Source organism: Myotis myotis, unplaced genomic scaffold (assembly GCF_014108235.1).
Source record: "Myotis myotis isolate mMyoMyo1 unplaced genomic scaffold, mMyoMyo1.p scaffold_m19_p_7, whole genome shotgun sequence".
NCBI lineage: Eukaryota > Metazoa > Chordata > Mammalia > Chiroptera > Vespertilionidae > Myotis > Myotis myotis.
In genome coordinates, this window is record NW_023416379.1 from 2,856,179 (window position 1) to 2,880,915 (window position 24,737).

At 49.6% G+C, this 24,737-nt stretch overlaps 1 protein-coding gene across 3 annotated transcripts in view; it reads left to right on the forward strand.

Moving 5' to 3' along the window:
• The window catches only part of PRKN (parkin RBR E3 ubiquitin protein ligase), a 530,440-nt gene that overhangs the window by 139,946 nt on the left and 365,757 nt on the right, over positions 1-24,737 (forward strand). For all 3 annotated transcript variants that reach the window (XM_036317340.1, XM_036317341.1, XM_036317342.1), the window contains exon 2: positions 11,418-11,581. In XM_036317340.1, the coding sequence (XP_036173233.1) occupies positions 11,418-11,581 (164 nt within the window). The remainder of the gene's footprint in view (positions 1-11,417; positions 11,582-24,737) is intronic.

Genomic DNA, 24,737 nt, shown 5'->3' on the forward strand with positions numbered 1-24,737 from the left:
GCTTTTGTTCATCCATTTTACACAGCGCACCCAATCCGGCGTGTTCCACTGTGTTTTATTTACAGCTTCCTTTTATTGTTCTAGAAAGCCCTTCTAACAACTACAGAGGCCCCGTCACCCCCGAAGCCACAGGGACCCATCCAGCCCGCGCTGCGTGTCACGGGGCCCCTGCTGCCGGTGCCCTTACGCAGACTGGCCCCAGGCACCTCGGGGGCGGGGTGGGGAAGTGGTCTCGCGTGTTTTGGCCCGTGTCCCCGTTTTCATAGCAGGTTCCTGGGTAACCACGGCACTGCCCACGGGTTCTCAGCTGGATGTGCTTCAGGGGCCCTCCCGGGTGGAGGATGGGTGGTGTGTGATGGTGCGCTGGGCAGAGGCTCTAGAAAGGTGTTATTCGATGCCAGGCGGACACACATAACAAGTCGTGAGAGTGTGAGGGTGGAGAGAGCGTGTCCACACCCGTGAACACTGTGCGGCGAAGTCAGTGCCTGGTGAGTAGTGAGCCGCGGCGAGGTGCGGCGTCTGGGATTGGACCCCGTCGTCTCAGAGAAAAGACGGCCACACGCCGCCCTCACCCCGGCCTGCGGGCAGCGAGCTCGTGGCTCAGGAACCAGAGGTGAGACCCCGCGGGCCGTCCTTCCGGGCCAGGCCCGGGAGAGCGGCCTCCTGACTGTCTCAGCCTCCGGAACTACTTTAATATTTCTAGTCTGAGGACGGCACGTGCGGTTGTAAGCCTGGAGACCCCAGAAATATGGACATAGCTTGTCTGCCGGCCCCCGGGAAGGGCACACACAGCAGGACGTGTTGGGTTTTGTGGAAAAGCTTGCTGATAGCTCCGTCATCCGCGTTTCTGTGGCAGGTAAAGTAACACACTGGTCATTAGCCTGCTGTGCCCTCACTTGGAAAAAACAATGTTAGTTAAAGCCGCGCGCTGAAAGGGCTGAGGAAGTGGCGGCGAATGGGGCGCCCTCTCCTTGGCGTGAGGCGCGTTGCTGGCACTGCCGCCGGCGGGCCAGGTCCCCGGGCTCCCGGGAGCCCGCGCCAGGCCAGGCCTTTGGAATGGGAGCGGCTCTGGAGAGCGAGGCTGCGGACACTGGGCCGTCTCCGCAGAGGAAACGTCACAGGTGACAAACCTTAACCTGGTTTGTTTTTCACGGACAGTAGAGGAGTTTAAAAGAATTGTCTTTGCTGTTGAAATGGGATTTGGTGGTTTGTCACTAAACAAGTCGCCTGAAGAGAAGTACGTTGTGTGGAAAAGGCGTCTTCGAACACATTTCCACGGTGGCCTCACCCGCACGGGCCGGCGAGCGTGGGACACGCGGCCGCCCCTCCTGGCGGGCCACGGCTCGCAGTGTGCGCCGGACGCGAGCAGCAGCCCATCGGGACGGTGTGAGTGGGCAGTGACGTGACTGTTCCTTTGGCGAGAGATCCACCGGCGGCCGGGAGGGCCACGGAGAAGGAGGACGAGCGGCTGTGAGGTCGTTGCTCACACCCGAGAGAGGTCATGGCGACAGAGACAGAGAGAGCAGAACAGTCCTCGCTGTGTGTTGGAGATAGAGCCAAGGGCTTAAGAGTAAGAAGGGTAAGGGAAATAAATAAATTGATGAGGATTCGTAAGTTTGGGGCATGAACCATCCCTTGCTGATGGTCCTTGTTCGGCGAAGACGAGAGAGGAGCAGGCGTGGGGAGGGAGTCACGTGTGGTGAGCGCCTGCCGCATGTCAGACATGTGTCACAGTATCACCCAGCCTGTATTTACGAGCCGTAGTCTGTGCCCACGACGGGGGATAAAGGAACGAACAAAACAGACGCAGATTCTGGTCTCCAGGAGGAAGTTTGTCTGGGACGCTAAGCGCCTGGAGAACAAGAAAGACGGGAGGAAGCGTCAGGTGTGTTGAGGAGAGTCCAGAGGACGTCCCCGAGAAGTGGGCCTTTAAACAGAGATTTACAATAGTAATACATGGAATAATGGAATCATAGCAATGACTCAAGAGTAGTTGGGCTCAGTATATTTTTTATTTATCAGATTTGCTTATGAATTTGCTAGGATTCTTCTAGAAGCTGGTGATAACAGTAGGGGTTAGTGTATTTGCTGCTTGTTTTAACACAGAGTTATCTATATTACAACCCTCGTATGCACTACACTCAGATGGTTCTTGTGACCTTACTGAACAGCGAGAAATTAGGCAGATTCACCGAATCTTTCAATAAGAGGGCCGTGTTAAAAAGGAAAAACTGGTGCCAACCAAAGAGAATAGCGGTATTTCTTTTATTCCGCAGTAGAAGCAGATGCAGCAAGTGACTTGTCACCTTTCACTGGAAATTAAGAATGACGCGATCCCGGGCACAGGTGAGCGCTCTATGCTCGCCCCCGCCTCCCACACAGGCCAGGCCCCTGCGCCCCGTAACGCGCGTGGAAAGGGGAGAAGAGAAAAACAACGAGAAGCCTTACTTTCTGGAAGTAATTCGCCACAGCCGTTGCCTCATCAAGTACACGTATACACTCCCACGTCATCAAAAATGGTAGCAGCTATTTCTGCAATCAATCTAGACATAATGAGCCGGGCATGTTTCTTTATTAACTTTTGTTCTAAACGTAAAAATATGTATCTGCAAGTGTGTCAAGCAAAGGGAAATGTTGGTGGTCCTCGTATTTTCTTTCAGCGCCAGTTATCATTTGGAGTCGTCATCTTAAGAAATAACATAATAAAAATATTGATACACAGAAATACATTAAGATATATTAGTCACCGTATAGCCAGGGGTTTCGGATAGGAAGAGAGAGTGAAAAGAAAAAAAAAACGCGAGTGTGATGTTCTTGTGATAACTTTGTTAAATTCTTAAATATCATCATCATAACTCAATTTTAGTGGATTTTCAAGGACACACAAAACTTATCAAAGAATTTAGCCAGGAGTAAATTTTCGTATAAAACTCTGTATGGTGACAAAATTTCCATATCAGTGTGTGCAGGTGAAGTCAATTTCCATGTGTACCCTGCCTTCAGCACTTAACATCATCTAGGTAATAAGTATAACATTAGCATTTCTTCTATCTTGAAATTTTTTAAATATAATTTTTTATTGATTTCAGAGAGGAAGGGAGAGGAAAAGAGAGATGAAACATCAATGATGAGAGAGAATCATTGATTGGCTGCCTCCTGCACACTCACCACTGGGGATCAAGCCTGCAACCCCGGCATGTGCCCTGACCGGGAATTGAACCGTGACATCTGGTTCATAGGTTAATGCTCAACCACTGAGCCCCGCCACCAGGCCTATCTTGAAATTTTAAAGAAATGCCTTCATTACCTAAATAACACCTCCAGAAAAATGGTTTTGCAGCTTGATGTCCTTGAACACAGAGGGCATTTGTTGAACCTCTCCCTCTGACTCGATGTTCTGATCCATTTCTTTGGTCACCGTTGTTACTGAGATTATTTACCCCAAACACGAAACGGCAGCAGGTCCATTGCAGCTTGAGCACAGTCTTCCCCTATGAAGTGCTGTGTATCTGTGCTCTTGCTTCTGATGTGAGCGATCATTTCATTATGTGGAGAACAGGCCGATCTGTTTCCCTCCCTGCTTTCAGATCCCAGGGTACCTGGGGATTGATAAGAGCCCTGGATGAGTAAGTGTCTAAGGCCTGCCGATGCGATGAGGCGGAGAGGCTGGGAAAGCATGTGGTATGCAGCAGGCGTCTCTTCCCTCAGGTGCTGGGGGTGCGTTCACAGGAGATGCGCTGTTACCGCCCTGGTCCCGTCCCCGCAGCCCACGCAGGGACAGAGCCTCACGGGGCCAGCAGCCCTCGCTTTTCTCCCGTCACTAGCGACCCGTTTACCTTACAGGCCGTTTTCCAAAGTTGGCTTTTTTGTTTTGAAAACTTTCTTGAAATATTTCCTCTCTTTCTACCCTTCCTTCTTCCTATCCTCCATTTTTTCCCCTCCTCTCTTTTTATTAAAAACAAACAAAAAAAAAACACGTACTAGTAAAACCACGAATTACATGATTTTTTTTTTACCTTGTGCAACTTGAAAAGCCTTTGCCAAACCCACACGATCAAGCTAAACGGTAATACCTGGCTTCTTCTGAGTCAGGGAAGTCTCCTGTTTGGATTTTCTTAACATAAACGTAAGTATCGGAATTGTTATCTCATTTAGTGAATGGATGCGTTTTGCAGTTCTCAGCAAACTACGTCATTTTATTGCCGGCGAAGCTCCACTGCGCGCGAGCGACTCCAAAGCTCTGTGCTTTCAGATTTGTGCCCACAAGTTTGTCTTCAGTGACTTGTCCTTTTTCGTTCAACTTTTCAGAGTGTGATCATTCTTTAAGCCATGTTTTCCCAATAGGAGCCAAGATTTATGGCTAAAAGGGGAAGTTAAGGTGGTCAGGGGCACAGACTTCCAGTTATAAGAGGAATGAGTCCGGGCTGTGATGTACTGGGTGGTGCCTGCAGGTGACGATACTGGAGTGTGTATTTGAAAGCTGCTAAGAGAGTGTATCTTAAACTCCCTGTAGCGATGGATGTTAGCAAAGCATACTTTGGTGATCATTTCACATTAAATACGTATGTAACATATGTTCTATGTTGTACACCTCAAACTAATTCGGTGGTATATGTCAGTTATGTCCATTAAACAGGACGCAGTATGAGGTTTAATATTGGAACTAGTTTAAAACATCTATAATTATAAAAGCATAATATGCTAATTAGACCGGATGTCCTTTAGTATGACCTTCCGGATGAAGCCGGGGCTACGAGGGCCGAGGCAAGCCACCGAGGCTGGGAGGGCCGAGCCCCTTAGACGAATTTCGTGCATCGGGCCTCTCGCAGAAAATAATCAAGGAAATTTAGCTGAGAAATCATTGAGATTTATGACCACAAGACCTCGCCCCTGAGGTTTCATAGCGCATCGGAGAGGGAGGTGGTTGGCATTACCGTAGCACCGGGAACTGTCATCAGCAAGTGGCAACCTCGGTCCAAATACGGCAGGACGGACTTAGACGCCGATGTAAAGTACGAGTGTGCATCGTGGGAACGCAAATGCATTAACCTGACATTCCTAGCTTGACAGAACCCTGCCTTCGCAGTATTGTGTGAAACCATCACTTTTGCATGATATTGATGATCAGTGAAGTTTTCACAGTGTCTCAAGTCCAACGTCGTGTTGCCACATGATCCTGCTGGAATATTCCCAAGAAAAACGGGCACATGCACGTGGAAACTCGTACACGAACGTTCACCGCAGCGTTGCCCGGAACAGCCGGCAAGTAGAAGCACCCAAATGCCCATCCAACCACAAATAGACACATGCGTTACATCCACACACCGAAGGGTTATTTGACCATAAAGAGGAATGGGGTCTGACACGTGCTCCCACTGGATGAACCTGGAGACCCTGGTGCTGAGAGGGAGCGGCCAGACGCAGAAGGGCACGTGTGCGGATCCACGGCTATGAGATGCCTCGCCCCTCGCTTGTCTGCTCCCTGCTGCACACGCCCGTCCCACCCCACTGGCAGCCGGTGACGAATGAGCAGCTTGCTCCTCCTGCAGGAGGGACTGTAAACCATGACTCCCTTTGGGAGCCGTTTAAAAGCCGCTCCCTCCGGACACTGCACTGGTTTTCCTAGCTCCGCCATGAATTTCTCCCTGTCTCTGAAGAGCTGTTACCTCCCCCAGCGCTAGCCACTCCCTCTCCCCTGTTCTCGGAGCATTCAGTCTGTGGCACAGGGAACAAATGGAATAAAACAGGTCGGGTTGTGGCGCAGGGTTCTGTTTAACGTCTCTGGCACTGCCCAGCCACGGTCACTTTTCAGGAAATATTTGTTGAAGATATGAATACATGAATTTCAATGTCACCAGCAGTTTGGTCTACATCTTTTTTGTACTTCAGAGCATATGGAAATGAGAACAGGGTGAGTAGTTTGAGCAAATTCGATTTTCTAGATTAAGAGCTGAAATATAGGCCTCCTTTTATTTCCTCCATTAGCAGCACTATTCTGGGTCCATCCAGCAGTTCTAGGTACGCCAACTGTGTGATATTTCAAAACAAAAGTTTCCCACATTATAAAAACAGACACCTAAATGCAAAAGGTGACATATACACAGTTTGTACATTTCTTCTCGTAGTCGCAGGCTTCCATGATGGGTGGAAACAGGAAAGAAAGCCACTTAAAGCAAACGAACGCGCACTCATCCGTGTGCTTGTTCCAACATGACCTGGTGACTGTCTTCCTGCCGCATCCTTTAGGAAGTCATGGATACACAGGGACTTTGGGAAAGGTGTTGGGGGAGGCAGCTCTACTGAACTATACTCACAGACTGTAAAATTCACCAGCTAAAGTGTGAGATTCAGTGACTTTCAGTCTATTCGCAGCGTCGTGCAACCATCAACACCATCAATTGTAGAAGATTCCATCACCCCAAGAAGAAGTCCTCATCCCTTTAGCAGAAACTCCCGTTTCTCCCCAAACACCGCCACCCCCTGCCAACCAGACAGTCAGAGTGTGCACCTGACATAGTAGCCACCGTGTCTGAGCCACATACTGGGCCTAGGTAAGAGCTAAAAACTGTTGGAACGTATCATGTTCCAGGTACTTTTCTAAATACTTCTAGTATGTTAATTCATTTAATTCTTGCAACAAATTTATGAGGCAGGTGCTCCTTATCTCCTGTTTTACAGAGAATAAACTTACCTCCCATTCTCCACCTCCCATAACGTGGCTTCTGCTAAAGAATTAAAGAAGAAAATAAAAGAATTAGTCAAAGAAAAAAAAGAGTGGGGGCTGAAGGCCAGAGAGAGAGAGAGAGAGAGAGAGAGAGAGAGAGCGCAGTGTAAAATCCAGTGGGTTAGGGGCGGGTGTGGAGTGGAGGGGGTCAATGAGGGAAAAAAAGGGAGCACCGGTAACACTTTCAACAATAAAGATAAATTTTTCAAAATCCGGTAGGTACTCCTTTGATATCATTTTCCTTCAGTGTGAAGTTTCCTTTAGCATTTCTCGTAGAAGAGTCTGCTTGTGATGAACTCTCTTCGTTTTCTTTCAGTTGTTTCTTAAAATCTCTTTATCTTGCCTTCATTCCTGAAACATGTTTTTACTGGATATAGAATTTTGTGTTGGCAGTGTTTTTGTTTTTTGTTTTTAATTTGAAGAATTTAAAGGTGTTGTACTTCTACTCTGGTTCCTTTGTTTCTGACGAGACATTAACCATCAATCACATTATTTTAAGCCTGTATGTAGGGGGTCCTTTTTCTGTTGCTTTTACAACTTGCTCCTTGTCTTTGGTTTTTGATAATTTGACTATGATGTGCCTTGACATGGTCTTATTTGCTGGGGTCCAGCCCCAGCGGGTCCAGGGGTCCCCAAAGGTGTGGACGGAGTTGGCGAAGAAGGAATGACACAGAGGCAGCGTTCAGGTGATCATCATAGCCGGGTTGTCTTGTCAGGGTCTCTAGCCAAGTTCTGTTCAGGATCTCCACTGAAGTTCTGGTTCGGATCTCCAGCCAGGTTCTGTGTCCATGTTCTCTTGCTAGGTTCTCCAGGTTCTCCAGCCAGGTTCTGTAGCCATGTTCCCTTGCTAGGTTCTCCAGCCAGGTTCTGTCCAGGTTCTCCAGCCAGGTTCAGTCACCAGGTTCTAGTCAGGTTCTCGTGCCAATTTCTGTAGTCAGGTTCAGTCCAGGATCTTTTGCCATGTTCTCTCCAGCGAAGTTCTTCTGTCTCTAGGTTCTGTGTAGGTTCTGTCTTCTAAGTTCTGTCTCTTGCTGTCTTGTTACATCTGTATTTATACCAGTTGATTCAATCCTATCAATCTCTATTACAAAGGTTAGGGTGTTTCTTATCTCCATTCCAGGGAGTATAGATTATGTAGCTTAAGGATGATTGTTCATAGTTAAAGTGATTAATTACCCGCCTGGCACTTAGTTGAGGGGTTTTATTCCCTCCCTAACTTCAGGGGAAAATCCCTACCTGGGGAAACAACCTTTCTCAGAGAGGAGACCTTGGTTAAAACACATAGGGCCAAGAAGGTGAGCAAACATTTTAAGAACAGTATGCCATATATGCCAGGTCCTTTGAAACAGCAAGGATGGACCGGCTCCCGGCACTTATTCATGTTTATCTTGCTTGGTGTTTGTTGAGCATCTTGAATATGTAACTTTATTTCATTAGACATTTCTAAATTCTAGGCATTATTTCTTCAAATAATTTTTCTGCCTCATTTTCTCTTCTCTTTTTTTTGTTACTAAAATTACATGTATGTTAGACAGTTTGATATCACCTACTAGGTCCCTGAGGTCTGTTCACATTTTTCATCTTCTTCCTTTCTACTCTTCATTAATATTTTCTTTCTTATGTCCATTTTGTTATTACCCAATAAATTTTCATTCCAGGTAATGTAGTTCTGTTTCTGCAGATTCCATTTGGTTCTTCTCTGTGATTTCCATTGTTCTGCTTGTCTGTCCTGTCCTTCCATTCGTCACACGAATACGTTGTTTTACGTCACTGAGGATAGGAATACTGGCCACTACTTCCAGACTCCGAGGTACCTCAAGGTTTGTCTCAGTTGATTTTCTTTTCTCCTGAAAATATGCTTTATTTTTGTGGTTCTTGCAAACATTGGGTGATTTTGTGATTGTATCCTGAACATTATGAATGTAATTTTTTGAAAGTCTGGATTCTGTCTCTCTTTTTTTTTTTTCTGATGACAGTTTCTTTTGTTTTATGAGACAATTATTTTAGTTGGATTTGAACTGAAAAATCTGTTCTTTGGACAGCAGATCTGAATCAGTCCAGACTTTTTAAAAATAAACTTCTATTTAGAGTAGTATTAGCTTTAGAGAAAAATTACGAAGATAGTACAGGGAGTTCTCATTATACTCCATACCCAGGTTCCTTATTTTGACATATTATTATACTAGATTTTTATAACTAATATCAGTGTTGACAATTTTTATTAACTAAAATCCAAACTTTTCTCAGATTTCCTCTGTTTGTGCAAAATGTCCTCTTTCGCTTCTGGGATCCCATCTGGAAGAGCACATTGCCTTTAGTCACGACCTTAGGTCTCCTCCGGCCACCCTGGGTGGCGCAGCGGTTCAGGCTCACCTTGTGCGCGGGAGGGGCGGGTCAGGAATTCTCAGACTGTCCCTCATGTGGGCTTCGCGTCATGCTTTTCTCAAGATCAGACAGGGGTGCGTGTTTCTGAGAGGAAGGCCGCGGAGATGCAATGCTCTTCCCACAGCGGCGTATCCAGGTGCACATCGTCAGAGCGAGCCTCACTGTGGACGCTGACCTCGATGTCCTCACTGAAGTCCTTGCCTCCTGTGATGTTCTTCTCGCTCATCTGCCCACACGGCGCCCTTGGGGAGCAGGGCTCTGTGCCACCCCCTTGCGCGGTGGGGTCACCCCCCATCCTCGAGCAGACCTTGTCTTCTGCCAGGAGACGCGGCGTGTGTTCTGCACCTCTGGTTCCGCCGTCAGCCAGACACGGTCGACAGAGGGTGACGTTCCCTCTCTGACTCCTGTCCCTCTGAGACGCCCCTCGCGCTTCTCAGGGGCAGTTTTTCTCAGATTCGGCCTTTCGCTCCTTCCAGCCGGAAAGATGGGTTTTGCCGCCGGTGCGCCTGGCCGCGTGCCGCGTGCTTTGTGCTTTGAAAATGTGCTGCTCCTGGCACGTCCTCCCCACCAGAACTTCCCTCTCTGTTCGTGTTCTGGGCCCTTTGTCTGAGGTGCTGGCACCGGCGCTGCGTCCTCAGGAGCTGACCAGTGGCGGCTGGTGGTCACCCAGGCAGAGCCCTGCTCTCCGCTCTGCACCGCGATGCCGGGTGCGGGGTCTGAACTGGGCTTCCGACCAGAAAGAACGTAGGGACCGTCAGGAATTAAGATTATGTCAGACATTCGAAAAGGATAATATCTGACAGCACAGTCAAGCACTGAGCTGTTGACATAACTAACGGATTCTTAACGTGGTAGCAGCTGAGAATGACCGGACCTTGTAACCACCAGGCGAGGTGGAATCGTGCGTGCGGCGCCGCTTACCGTTGGGCCGTGGTTCCGAATCTGCAGTGTGACCCCAGGGGGTGACCCTGTAATGCCCTCCTGGTGGTGGAGGGAGCCGTGGTGTTCACGGTGCCTGTTCCCAGAGCTGCACCGGAAACCACGCGCCGGGCTGTCAGCGCTGCGCCCGGCTGCCACCGGGAGGGCGGGCACCTGGCCCAGTGGGGCCTGTTGCCCGTGAGCTCCACTCGCAACTCGGACCTGGGCACGCCCGATGGTTGCCACAGCCCCACCTCTGCGTAGAAAGGACTGTGCGGTCCCCCTGGCGCCGCAGCGGGCAGGGACGCTCCGTGCGGCTGCGGGGCTGTCACTGGCTCTGACGCGGGCGCTCAGCCTCCAGGGCAGACGGTGAGCGGGTCGGAAGGAGGTCACCTTGGAGCTGAAGGGGTCCGGCCCGGTGACGGAGGCGCGGCGTGAGCCAGGCCGGCGATGGGCCGGTCGTTGTCTGCGTGTGTTGTCTGGGAACATGTAGCTCCGCAGAGCACATGTGGGGCCTGGCGGAGCAACGCTGGGGACAGGTGTGTGCAGAGGAGAGGGCTGGAGTCTTCTCCCGTGAGCAGCATGAGCCTTTAAGAACGGGGGCGCTGTGGGAGGGCCTCCTTAGCAGAATGGTCTGAGGCGTCAGCGGGGAGGCCACTGCCAACATCTGGAAGGTTCCACGAGAGCCATGACAGGAGTGGACAGGACAGATGGCGTGAGGCCAGGGGGAGGAGGCGTGCAGAGGGCCCCAGGGCAGGGGGAGAAGTTCCAGCGGGGGGAGCGGGTCACTGGTTTGGAAAGAAGGGCAGACGCGGACCTCGGGGAGGAGAGCGAGCCTGGGGCTGGGCCCGCTGCGCCTGGGGCTCTCAGCCCGGCGGCTCTCCAGCCGGCGCCCAGCGGCCGCACTTCCTCCATCGCTGCGAGAGCAGGCCCCCGCGATCGCCGAGATGGCAGAGGAGCCTCAGGCTGGCAATGTCGATGAGCCTGCGGTGAAGGTGGTTTTGTCAAACCTCGTTTAGCGGAAAGTCTCAGCACCCACGGGGACCGGGGCTCCCTGAGTGCTCAGGGGGTTGAGTGTATGGAGAGGCGCCCTGGAGGGAGGGGCGACCTGGCAGCTGCCGGGCCGTCGCTGATCACCCCACGGGCTCGCTCAGCTCCAGCCACGGGGCGCTCTGCCTCGGCCCGTTCCCCGGACGACGTCGGGGAGCAGCAGGGTCGTTTGTGTCACTGACACAACACGTTTCTCCCACTGTCACCTGCAGCCCGAGGCTGTGAGCGAAGGACCAGGCTGCCACTCCCGGCGGGCGGGGCGGGCACCTGGTCGGAAACGGGCTGTGTCGTGCCAGGGCCCGAGGGATCTCACTCTCTCTCTCCCCACTTTCTCGGCCAGTGTTCGTGAGGTTCAACTCCAGCCACGGTTTCCCAGTGGAGGTGGATTCTGCCACCAGCATCTTCCAGCTCAAGGAGGAGGTTGCTAAGCGACAGGGGGTTCCAGCCGACCAGCTGCGCGTGATTTTCGCGGGGAAGGAGCTCAGGAATGACCTGGTGGTGCAGGTGAGTGGCCTGGGGGCTGGGCCGGGACGCCCCCGTGGCTGACATTCAGGGCCCGGATCTGATAGAATAGACGGCGCCTGGGGACTCCCTGAACTGGACTCCGCCACTTCATTAACTCTGACCTTAATTATGCAGCGAAGCAGCAAGAGGAAGGGCTGAAGTGGGGGAGGGGGGAAGGGGGGGACAGACCGTGAATAAATGTAGACTGAGCGGGAGCAGCAGGGCACGGTTTCCGTGTCCAATTCCTCCCTCACTTACTCCATGAGAATCCCAAGGAGGAAGGATGCGAATAAATTGCTCAGATCCACGGCTCAGGGCTGCGCAGGAGGGATTTATAACCCAGTGTGACCCCTGGAGGGCAGTGGTGCCCTGCGCCTGCCTGTGGGACTGACCCAGGGAGGGCGTCCCAGGGCCCACTCACAGCGCGTGGAGGTACCCCTCTCCAGTCCCCCCCAACTCGGGGAGCAGGCCCCTGACACGCTGGAGAGGGCTCCCCTGTCTTCTCTGGGGGCTGCACTGCTCCCGCCCCAGGGGAGCCCCGATCTCTACACCCGGGGTCACTGGGACAGTGATTTCTGTGGGAATGAGGTGGTGGCTGGTTAGAGGACTAGTGAGCCTGCAGTCCCTGTCCCTCAGCAAAGCCAGCAAATAAGGTTCAGTTGGATTGAAATGGTTCTCTGCGGGGGGTCAGGCTGCTGAGGCTCCGCAGACACCCCCTTTCTAATCTGCTCACAGAGGAGCTCACAGTGGGCTGTGGGTGGGGGCTGCTGTCACAGAGGCTGTCTGGCACCCGATGTCCCTCCGTTACAGACACCCCATCACTGTCGCCTGGGGATGATGTCAGCTGCTCTGCGGATGCTTTCAGAGTGGGGACCCCAAAGGAGGCCATAGGCATGCAGCTCGCCCCACTCCCAGGCCCCCTGCCGAGGGCGGGCTGTTCATGGTGCACAGCCTCTGTGCGGAGCTTGGAGGCAGTTGCTTTCCCTAAGAGCAAGGGGTGGCTGCGCTCAAGTGTTTTGGTACTTTTTGTCTCCGTCAACTAGAAAGCTCTTCCTGTTCCCGCCAACCTCTAAGTCCAAGAGCGTCTCCTTCACCAATAAGTGACTCCAAAAGGGCTCCTCGGACCGGGATGTTTCATGTTCCCCAGAGCTTGGGAGTTTGAGGTCCTGTGGCAAACATGTCAAACTCAGGGGCTAACACGGGCCAAATAAGCGGGGTTTACGTTGATGTGGCCGCAAAAAAAACAAGCTTCAATTTTCATAGGAACGTAGGTTTATTTCCGTACAGACATGCTGAATACAAAGGGCTGAAATAAATGAGTCATCGTTAACATAAAATAATAGAACATTTTAATAAAAATTAATATCTCTTCTTGAGCATTAACTACTAGACACTGAATAACTGCACAAATTAATAAGCGTAACGCAAATAAACCTATTTTTCTTGTTCTCTGAAAGCGAAATATTTCCTGTTATGCACACCAAACAAGTCAGTCCAAGACTAACGATGTGGCCATCGGCTGCTAGGATATTCCCTGCTGGTGTCAGTGGGGAGAAATGGTGTGCCTGCGCGTAAGGCACGTAAGGGACATGAATGCCACACGATTATAGTCATCAGTCAGCGAACGTTGTCGTTCGTTTTCAATAATTATGTATAACAGGATATTGTAAAAATTAAGTTACAAAATTTTTATTAAAATGTTTCTTACATACCATTGTATTGGCCGGGCCACGAAAATATTCACTGTGGCCGCATGCGGGCCAGGGGCCGCGAGTTTGACATGCGTGTCCTATGGCACCTCACCTCCACTTGTGGACCTGGTGGGTTAGACCCGTGGTTCTCAACCTTCTGGCCCTTTAAATACAGCTCCTCATGCTGTGACCCAACCATACAATTATTTTCATTGCTACTTCATAACTGGCATGTTGCTACTGTTATGAATCGTCATGTAAATATCTGAGATGCAGGATGGTCTTAGGCGACCCCTGCGAAAGGGTCGTTCGACCGCCAAGGGGGTCGCGACCCACAGGTTGAGAACCGCTGGGCTAGACCGATGGCTGCAACCATCTGCGTGTGGCTGTCTGTGGATTTAGTCTGTGTTCTGACAAGCACCAGGGCAGGCAGAGCCACCAGGCCTCGGAGGGAGCAGGGCTCTAAGGCAAGTGCCAGGCTGAGCCACTGGCGGGGCTCATCGTCACCGGGGCTCCCCCGTCACCGTCAGCGGGGCTCCCCCATCAGCAGGGCTCCCCCGTCATGTCAGTGGGGCTCCCCCGTCAGTGGGGCTCCCCCGTCATATCAGCGGGGCTCCCCCGTCATGTCAGCGGGGCTCCCCGTCACGTCAGCGGGGCTCCCCGTCAGCGGCCGCCTTCCCTGACCCAGTGGCGGTGCCGGGGCCGGTGACCGGCTGCCGGTGGAGGAGCAGACCCACGTCAGGACGTTGTCGGGTGGGAGCCAGGTCTCAGCGGGAGTCACACGGAAAGAGCCGCCGCTGAGCCGACGCTCGGGAGGTGCTGGGGCCGGAGAAGGAGGAGTGTGCCCTGGGCGCCGGCCGCCCCGTCCTTCCAGACCCGAGCAGAGGCTGGCCTCGGCCCGGAGGGAAAGGGCGCCGCCCCCCAGGTGTGCCGGCTGGGCCCCGAGGGCTCAGGTGAGAGAGCTAGAGCGAGGCCGGGCGGGAGGGGAGCCAGTCCGGGGCTGTGGGCGGTGAGGGGTGACGCCTGGGGACTGTCCCGCAGGCAGCGGACGGGATGGCGGGGGCTCGGGCCACTTCACTCACCCTCGGTCACATATTGCGGTCACATATTGCGGTCACATATTGTGGTCACATATTGCGGTCACATATTGCGGTCACATATTGTGGTCGGATATTGTGGTCACATATTGTGGTCACATATTGTGGTCACATTGTGGTCACATATTGTGGTCACATTATTGTGGTCACATTATTCCGGTCACACATTGTGGTCATCACATATTGCGGTCACATATTGTGGTCACATATTGTGGTCACATATTGTGGTCACATATTATGGTCACATTATTGTGGTCACATATTGTGGTCAGATATTGTGGTCACATATTGTGGTCACATTATTCCGGTCACATTATTCCGGTCACATATTGTGGTCACATTATTGTGGTCACATATTGTGGTCACATTATTCCAGTCACATATTGTGGTCACATTATTGTGGTCACATATTGTGGTTGGATGGGCTGATGCGTTTTCTTTGTAGAGTTCCTGGCTCAGCAGCGGACTCAGGCCACCGCTCCCCGCGACCTGCATAGAGGGAGAGGCTGTGGCCCTGGCACCATAGCAGCTCCCCATTTGGGAGGCTGGGAGGGGCCAGTAAAGAAGGCGCCCACCCCCACTCCCTCACCCCCCGACTCCTCTGAGGAGGTCTTAGAACAAGAAGTCACTGGTGAAGAGCGCGTGGGAAGGAGGGGGAGGAGGAAGGGCCTCTGGCTTGGTGACTGGAGTGGTGACCTCGTGCCCTGAGGACTCAGTCCTGGACGGAGGTTGGTGGCGGCCGGGCTGCGGGGCTGGACTGGGTCCGAGAGGCAGGGCGGGGTGCCCTGGGCAGCGGGCTCCTGGGTGAGAGTCCCTGGCCCCCCACACGCTGTCTCTCCTGGAGGGCGGCTGTGGGAGGACGCGCTTCCGTCGCCTGGTGTCCTTAGGACGTGCCATGAGCATGTTCCGTGTGACACAATCTTCACTTCCAAGTGCTCGGTGATGCTCCAGAGTTTATATCACGATATAACTCAGGTATGGGGGAGCGCCCGTTTTTTCATATCACGAATTAAGGCAAAACAGCTGTTTGGATGTACCTTACACGCGCGGGGAATGTGCACTCGGGGCTTCAGTTCGCTCGCTCGTAAAATAGGAATCGTACCAGTTCCTGTCCCGTTGGATTGTAAGAACTAAACTGGTTAATTCTGACAGCTCTTAGAACAGAGGACGGTATATAGTAAACACGAGAGCCGCGATGTTCAACCTTTTCCATCTCATGGCGCACATACACGAAGAACTAAAATCCCGTGGCCCATCAGAAACATTGCCAATCTGACAAAAAATAGATATAATTTCATTCATTCACATTGGACTGCGATCGTGTCGGCTGCTGTCCTGTTTTTATTTGACAATCTAAGGGAAAAGAGGTCAGTGCCCTGACTAAGGAGTCGGGTATTGCTTGTTTTAAAACTCCTTGTGGCCACTGGGCGAAAATCATCGCACTGTATACATGTTCGCATGTATTAGTATCCTCCTCCTCATCAGTAGGCAGTTACTTCAGGGTCTCAGAGATCCCCTTGAATAACACAAGACTCATTTCATCGTGGATTCTGCAATAAATTAATGAGTTCAGGCAATGATAGGGCGCGTATTTTACTGGGGAAAATATATAATGTATATTTGTGTGTGTGTGTGTGCTGGTGTGTGTATAATATTTATATGTTAACTAAAAAGAACTCTGGATTTTATAAATAAATATTTGACCCTTACGTATACAGGTTCTACTTATGTTGAGAACAGTGGAAATGGCAAGCTTACAAAGACTACAGTTCCTCTGAACAAACTTAGGAAAACAGAACCTCTAGTTGCATTGCTCAGTGGAGGCATCGTGGTCTGACCGCTTTGAAAACCAATTTTTATAACATGGAGATCTGCTCTGCTCTGCATTTATGAGAAGCAGGTCAGAAAGAGTTAAACACTTTTTCCTACTTTGGAAGCAATGCTTCTCTGTGTGTTTGTATTATTTTTCTCACACCTACAGGTATGCAATATAAAATATTAATATGACATATTGCTCACAATGGCTTGATCTTTTTTCTTTGTAAAGTGTTCTTGTTAACTCATGCAGCCGAGTATTCCGGGCCCGTTCAAATAACGCCTTCTCCAGTTCCCCAAATCTGACTCACAGCATACCAAAAGTCCCATAAATCACCTCTACATAATTTTAATTTTATGATTCAGAATTATACAAGGAAAATAAGGTTATAATGTAGTTGTATATACCAAAACTGATCATCTTTGAAATTAGATTAACTGTTAAAAATGACAGGGACTTCAGTATTTGTATAAGATTTTGTTTGAACAGAATTCATTGTATTCATAAAAGCTGTGCTGTTATTACTGTCATTAATATCAGTACAGGTTTATTAGCTAGTATATTTATTAGTCAAGGCTCTCCAGAGAAAAGAACCAATAAGATATAAATTTACATAGGTATATAGGGCATGTCAGTAGATAGGTAGATAGATAGATGGCTGGATAGATAAATAGATAGATAGATGATAGATAGATAGATAGATAGATAGATGATAAGATGATAGATGATCAATAGATGGATAGATAGATGATAGATAGATAGATGATTGATAGGTAGATAGATGATAGATAGATCAATAGATAGATGATAGTTAGATGACAGATAGAGATATATATAAGCAATTGTCTCATGCACTTAGGGAGGCTGACAGGCCCTAAGACCTGACTCATGGGCTGAGTTCCAGTGGGAAGCCATCCAGTCAAGTTGACGTGTAAAGTTAACCTACACCAGGGCATGGAGACCTTGCTATGCTTCATTATGTGATGGGGAAGTTACTCTGCTTGGATTCTTTTTGTGATAGTAAATTAGACTTACAGAAAAGGAAATAAAATGTGGCATAGACATGTTTGCATCATAAAAGGGTTCATCCGGGTGGGTGTTCATAAATTCCTTTCAACAAATACTCAGTTTTATGATGTTTCAAATGTATGGACACACTCAGAGGCCATCATTCCACAAAGGAGACCATTCTGCCGTCAGTGTTAAAGGTCATTCATTTATTACCCCCATTCGTCTGAGCTTTATGGTGACAGATCTGAGTCTGGAAGATCAAAGACATTAAGACTTTAATAGCTTAGGTTGTAAATATTAAAGAAGAGTAAATGACCCTCAAAAGCCAGACTACTTAATTGGCTGTATTGTTAGTGACATACACCATATATATTTCAAACTTTGTGAGTAGTGACAACCAGCTTTCACTGACAGGTACGTCCTATCCCATGGTTAAAGAATTCAGGGTTTTGAAATCTGTAAGAAAATGTGCCTGTTATTTCAGGAACATTCTAGCATGTTTGGATCAGATATCTAATTAACCTGCTAAATGTGGAAACTTTAAAAGCTGCACGGGGATTCTGTGAACACCCTCTGTGCCCCGAACCACCTCCAACGTAAGTAAATGTCATTGAACCACATTTTTGAGAGTTGGTGTTCTCCTAACGGCCTTTACCTTTTTCCAGCATCATTATTTCCCTTTTAATATCCTCAGGCGATATTTTTCTGATTCTAGAATTACTATATGCTAGTTATAAAAATTCAGCTGGCGGGGGAAAGCATCCAAGCAGGCCCCAAAGTCTGTTTACATGTTCTTAGTAATTCATAATGATTCTTTCTTTATATGGTGATAGGTGTATTATCACTTATAATTTTATAATTTCCCTCTAATTCTACCCACTTGTCATATACTCTGCTGGAATCGAGTTCAAGTCTGAGGAAATTAAGAAAAGCTAACTAGCTGTTTCTGTGACTCTTAAGTGGGTCACGGGTTAGTGATTTTGTGCTAAGAAGCTGGTAAATTGTTCGCATATAAGAGTTTTATCGGAAGGCCTAGGAAGTTATGCGTTTATTTGCAAGTTTGGTGGTTATATTTTATTAAGGCTGCAATTGGCAGAATATTGCTGTTCTTTCATAGTCTTTCACAGCCTTAGAACAGGACGAGCACAGAATGTGTGATGAGGAGCTACCGCTGGGAAAAGAGCATGAACCATGCACGGGAGCTACCTAATGTCTCCACTAACAAATGCTAAGCTAACCCCCTGGCGACTGAGACGGGGGGGAACAGTGGAGGCTTGGGGTGTATATACTTGCTGGGTTTCCCTCTTCTTTTCTTGTTCTTTCTTTTTATCGTGATCATAGATAATGTGGCCATTAAAGCTTATGATACAAAATGGGAGACTTTGGGGAATGAAAAAGGCCTCTATTGATAACTGTTCCAGGACATTTGAGTGTGTAGGCAGTGCCCTGGGTAACAGGTGGATGGGGCCCCGGGCACTGGTCGGGTTTCTCGCACTTAAGAATCTCAGCCTCTCTTAGGAAGTATTTTTTGATGTCTTCCCCCAAACTTAAGGCCACATTTTGAAGCTTAAGACCACAATCTGATGGAAATTTCATAACTAAACGAGTGGTTTCATCGTTTTAACTGGTGGAGGATATTTTGGAGATCATAATCTAATATCACAACATTTAAAACATTTCGTAGAATTCTCAGTTCCCAGAGGGTGTGTCTGCAGGCCAGTCTGAGACGTACTCTTAGAGCGCAATTCTTTCCTGCGTACAGCCATGTGTTCTATTGTGGTATTGGCAAGATTTTAAGAGGCTCAAAATGTTACAAGAAAATGGAAAAAAATATGGATGTCGAAAAATGGGTTGTCTGAATGAAACTGGTGAACGAAATAGATTCAGAGGCACGGGAGCAAGGAGCAGACTGTGGAATCTCAGAGGGAAGGCGGGGAGGGTGGGTGGCGAGGGCCTGGCGGGGGGAGGGGGGAGGGGAAAGTGAGGGGGCTAGAAGGGGTGCATGGGGGAAAAGGGGGAACATATGTAATACTTTAAACAATAAAGATTTTTTAAAAGAAAAGAAAGAAATGTGAAGAAGAAAAAAAGGTTATCTGGCAGAAATTTAGCTTTCTTCAGGCGAAAGGACATGAAGGGAGTGAGGCTCCCAGACTTTGCCCGTGGCAGGGAGTGTGGTGAGCTGTGGGTGGACAGCAAGTGCCTGTACCTGCCCCTGAGGGGGCTGGATGGCTGCGGCGCTGACCCAGATGCTGGCGAGGCTGCGGCGGGAAGGCAGGCTGCACCGGCCCAGCCACTCTGGGGGGAGTAGGGCCGTGGCCCAGAGAAACTGAACGTGAACTCCACCTGGTTATTCACCCCCGAGGAACGGAGACCTCCGGCCACGCAGAAGCCGGACCCGAATGCTGCCCGCAGCGTCCCGCGCCCGCCCCAGCGGAAGCAGCCGGGCCTGCAGTGCGGGAGTGGCCCCGCAGCCTGGCGCAGCCACAGGTTCTGCAGCGGCCGGGGGGGGGGGAGCTGTGGGCACCCCGGGCTGGGCGGACTTCAGCGCCTGGTGCCCAGCGAAGAAAAGCCAACCCCGGTGCCGTGCTGAATCCTCCCGTGTATCAGATTCTAGAAGCGGCCAGACGATGGGGCGGCGGAGAGATGGGCGGCTGTCGGGTGATAAGGAGGGGGTGTGAGGGAGCAGCGTGTGGTGGCCCAGCACAGGAGGGGGACCCCCGTGGGGACGGGTGTTCCGTGTCTCCGTGTCTCACGCCAACGCCGGCGGCGCAGCTGTGATGTCGTCCTATAGCTCTGTCACCACTGGGGGAGCTGGGACAGGGGGCCGCGATCACTGATTTATTATTTCTTGCAACTACTACATGTGAATCTGTAAGTACCTTGAGATGAAGTTCAGTTTTAAAAACTCTGTTCTCTTTCACAGAGGAATGGGAGTGATCTTCCTATAGAAAATACACGTTTGCTATTTGTACCTATTTTAAAAGGGCAGGATGTATTAACACATGATTTTTAACACGAGAGAGTAGAAAATAATTTAACTGGTTCTCAGGGACGTTTAAAGATGATCCACACAGCGTAAGACCAATGGAACTTTGAGGAGTATCCAGTCATGTTTCTTGAATTCTTAAACAGAATTAGTAGCCCCTGATCAGTCTGGTAGCCATGATTATATTTATTTTCCAAGCCTTTAGCGAATAGGTCAAGTAAACAAGAGTAAACGGCTCTCGCCCACTGCGTACTCGGTTGCAGATGTTTGAACAATTGATTTGAGAGCCGTGCCCTGGAGTTCCAGGAAATAGCGAGCCCCCCGTGCAGCCATCGTGGTTATAAAGCTTGGAGGACACTCGCACTTACACACCGTTCCCCCTCATGGTGTCACACATTTGTTAGTGGGAGGGGCGCAGGGATGGTATGGTCTCATTTGTAAACTAAATTTACTTAAAATTCTTTGACTCTGGAATACAGGCGGAAAGAGGCTAGATTAAATTAGAGCGCAGAACGTTCCAGATGTGTTGTTTGTATATGAAGAAGAATTCTGCCAATGACAGAACAAGTGGCCCATATGTTTTACGTAGAATTTATTTGTGCTGACGGAAGACAAGAGGAGGCCGGGCTAGTGCCACTGTGCCCGGAGGACAGCCCCGCGATGGCTCCTGTACGGAGAGTGCGGCGGTGTCCATGGGGCGCAGCCTCAGGGCCTGAGTCCAAGGTGGCCGCCGCCCGGTGCAGGCTCACCCGGGCAGACCCGATGAATGGGTGTCTGGCTGTCACTGGGTCTGTCAGAGGGACCTGGGCTGCTTACCTCTTGGCATAATTCCGCTCCCTCCGAAATGCTATTGCCCGTGGAAGCGCAGCGCTGACTCCTGTGCCCTGGGACTCAGGCGGCGTCTGCGAGGATCGCCCTGGGTAAACGCAGGCTCCCCGGAGAGGAGTGAGGTTCTCTCAGCTTCTGGGGCTGGAGACACAGGGTCTGTGGGCCCCTCAGCTGTTCCGGGGGCCCCGAGGAGTGCACTCCTGCTCCAGCGCAGACAACGCAGGAGCCTCTGGGGGAACCAACCCCCGGATCTGAACACAGGATGCGAGTTACTAGGGTTTATACGGCAGAGCCGTCTCAGGAACCGAGAGGAGAGGCCCACACTGTGAACTGTCGTTGCTGCTCGCAGACGTCCTCGGTTCAGGTATTCTGTTGTCCTGTCCGTTATTGGACTCAAGTTCCATCGTCCAGCCGGCCTGGTTTTGTGCGAGATTTCATGTAAGGCAGCCATCTTCCCTTAGAGAGGGATTTGGAAGCATGGGTTGGTGTTTATACCGTCCACCGCGAAGCTCGGAAACCGTAAGATTGCTCACCCAAATTCTACCTTTTCCTTCTTCCCGCTCACCAAGTGATTGGAGCAAGCCTGCGATTATTGTCAGAGAACAATGATTTTGTGTGAAGAAATGCTGTAACGCTTAAAACTCACTCGTGACTGTTAAATGAGGGTATGTATGTCATTCATTTCCTATTTGTGGGTGGGCCCGAGCCACGCTCCTGATAATTAATAGAGTCACACTGGTAAATACGTACTCTGCTATCTTTTCTCTTCTGGTATGAAGTGAATAGGAGAAAAAGTAAAATGTGTGGTAGAAGTAATTTATTTTAGCTGTAACCTCAGTGATGCCCATGAGACAGAGAAACAAACTCAATGGGGCAGCGAGCGTTTGACTTCCTCGTCCTAGTGGTGTAGCAGCAGCGGTTCAATGAAATGAAAGCAGCACCGGGTGATGGGCGCGGCCACACTCGCCATTTGGGGCGGAGGCTGTGCCCAGAGCACCCTGGCCTGAGCTCTCGGATTCTGGTCGGTGTGGGCAGTTGCTCTGCTCTGGGACACTGGAGGGTTTTGTGAAAATTATCTTAGCCTTCGCGGATGTGCCTTCACACCGACAAGCAACATTCATCGGGAAATGCAGTTTCTGGGAAGAAAATTATAAATGTTACGGGTTGCATTTCTGTGAACTACATTTCATTGAAGGTTTCACTCTGCCATTGGGTTTTATTTGCCACTGAATGCTTCCTCTCCTCTTGTCGGGTCTGGTCACTGGCGCTCGGAGAGGTGGCTGGCGTGTGGCTGATCCTGTAGACTAACTGGGGCGTGATGCTCTGCCTCTTCCATTAGTAAGACATTCTGACAGTAGAGGCGGGGGTGAGGCTGTGAGGACCCACAGAGGCCTGTGTTGGAGTGGATCACAGACTTCACTTCAAATGCAGGGGCTTTGAAATCTCAGTACAGGTTTTGCCCAGGTTGTTCTCTGCTCATTTTTACACCCTTAGATTTTCAAAGGGGGCTGGATCTGCGTGTTTGCATTCATTTTATACATAATTCATCAAAGCATTGCTCTGAAGGGAGAGAAAATAAACATGAAAACGTCTCTGAGACATGTCTAGGCTTATTTAAAACTTGGACACTAAGAACTCCAGAACTTGCCAAAGTCGGCGCCACCAGCTTCCCGCACCCGCTGCCTCACACTCTCCTCATTTCCAGCAACACTGAGGGACGCCGTGCTCTTGCAGAAGCCAAGTGCCTTTTATGCTCACTTTCATTGTGATGCCATGTCCAGCACGCCCCTACCGCCAGAGCTGACAGAGAAGTGAAGACTTCGAGACTCTCCCGTTCTGGGTGAGATCTTTAAGAAGTCTACCCAGCCCTAACTGGTTTGGCTCAGTGGATAGAGCGTCGGCCTGCGGACTGAAAGGTCCCAGGTTTGATTCTGGTCAAGGGCATATACCTTGGTTGCGGGCACATCCCCAGTAGGAGGTGTGCAGGAGGCAGCTGATTAATGTTTCTTTCTCATCGATGTTTCTAGCTCTCTATCCCTCTCCTTTCCTCTCTGTGAAAAATCAATAAAATATATTTTAAAAAAAATAAAAATAAATAAATAAAAAGAAGCATACCCAGCTTCCCAGGGAGCAGTTACAATGACTGGATGTGAGTCCCTCCACGTCAGACTCCCTGGGCGGGCGAGTCATTAAAAGTCTCCAGCCTGTGTTTCTCTCCACTATGCATTGAAGATAGTAAGAGGGCCCGTATTTCTATCGGGTTATTTTGTTTATTAAATGAAACGATGCCTACAAAGACTGACACGTAGGCAGATTTTAAACTTTTATTTACTTGATGAGTAATTCACAAAAGGAAAGAAAAACCTTTCATTTCTGATGTGCAATAGAATTTTCCGTCCAAATTTCATCCTGAAAGTTGTTAGGTTTTCCAGGGGAACAGACCTAGCCCAGGCCACGCGCCCTGTCCCGCACTCAGGCTGTGACCTCGGAGGGGCGCTGCCTGGCGGGCGTTCGCAGCCGGCCTTTTCCTGCCGCCGTGTCCGGAGCAGCTCACAGGACAGCTGGCTGTTCTCACTCTGTAACGGGGGCGCACGGTAGCTGCGAGCGCTCCCGCGTCTGTGAGCCCCGCAGTGTGAACAGAGTGTGAACGATTTTTTCCACTTGTCATTGAATGTTTATTGTTCCAGCCGCGCACCTGCGTGCAGGGAGGCGGCGGCGCTGTGAGGAGAAGGCGCCGCACCACCCACACCCCGCTCCTCGGTGGCACTGCATCCACCAGAGAGAGGAAACACTACGTCACACCGATCGCTTTTCCGCCCGCTTCTGTCTGGTGGTGTGGTGCTTGCCTTGCTGGTTAAATTAGTTTGTTTTTTGTGTTCATATCTGTTTTAAGTTCTTTAAAAGGAAAAGATTGATTTTTTTACATGTCACTTCATCTATTGCTTATGTCATATGTTATATATAATTGTTGAATTCATCTCTATTTTATTTTTAGCTCCTTTTCATTGTTTATACATATATATAAAATTATATATTAGTTATTCAATCCTATTCACCGATAGTAAACAATTTTATAAGTAATGTTCCATTTTGTTTAATCAATGGGTGTATGGGCTAGTAGTAAAGCACAAAATTAGTTACAATAAAGGGGACATTCCTTTCTTTTTAAATCTTCACATGGGGATATGTTTTTATTGCTTTTTAGAGAGAGGAGAGAGAGAGGGAGGGAGAGAAACATTGATGTGAAAGAAACATCTATCATTGCCTCCCACACGCTCTCTGACCAGGAATCGAACCCACAACCGAGGTACGTGCCTTGATCAGGAACCAAACCCACAATGTTTTGGTGAAAAGGATGATACTCCAACCAGCTGAGCCACCCAGCCGGGGCAAGGAAGGTTCTTTTTATGACAGATTTCAATTTATACAAAAGGTCTTTGAACATTTAAAAAAAAGAATCTGAACACATAGTAGACTAATAAAATGGATATTATTTCTTAAAATAGCGGGACAGTGGCTAATTATTCCTAAGGCTTGGCTTGACCAGAAAACAAACCTATAGATTTTGTGTTATGATTTTGAAAAATACAATAAATTTGTTCATAGTCTTTTAGGGTTTGTTATTTGACTTGGTATTTTCATCTTGTTCATTTATTGAATTTATTGGGGTGACGCTGTTGACCCGGTATTTTCAGTTCCTGCCTCGGGGAAGAACGTTGCGATAGAC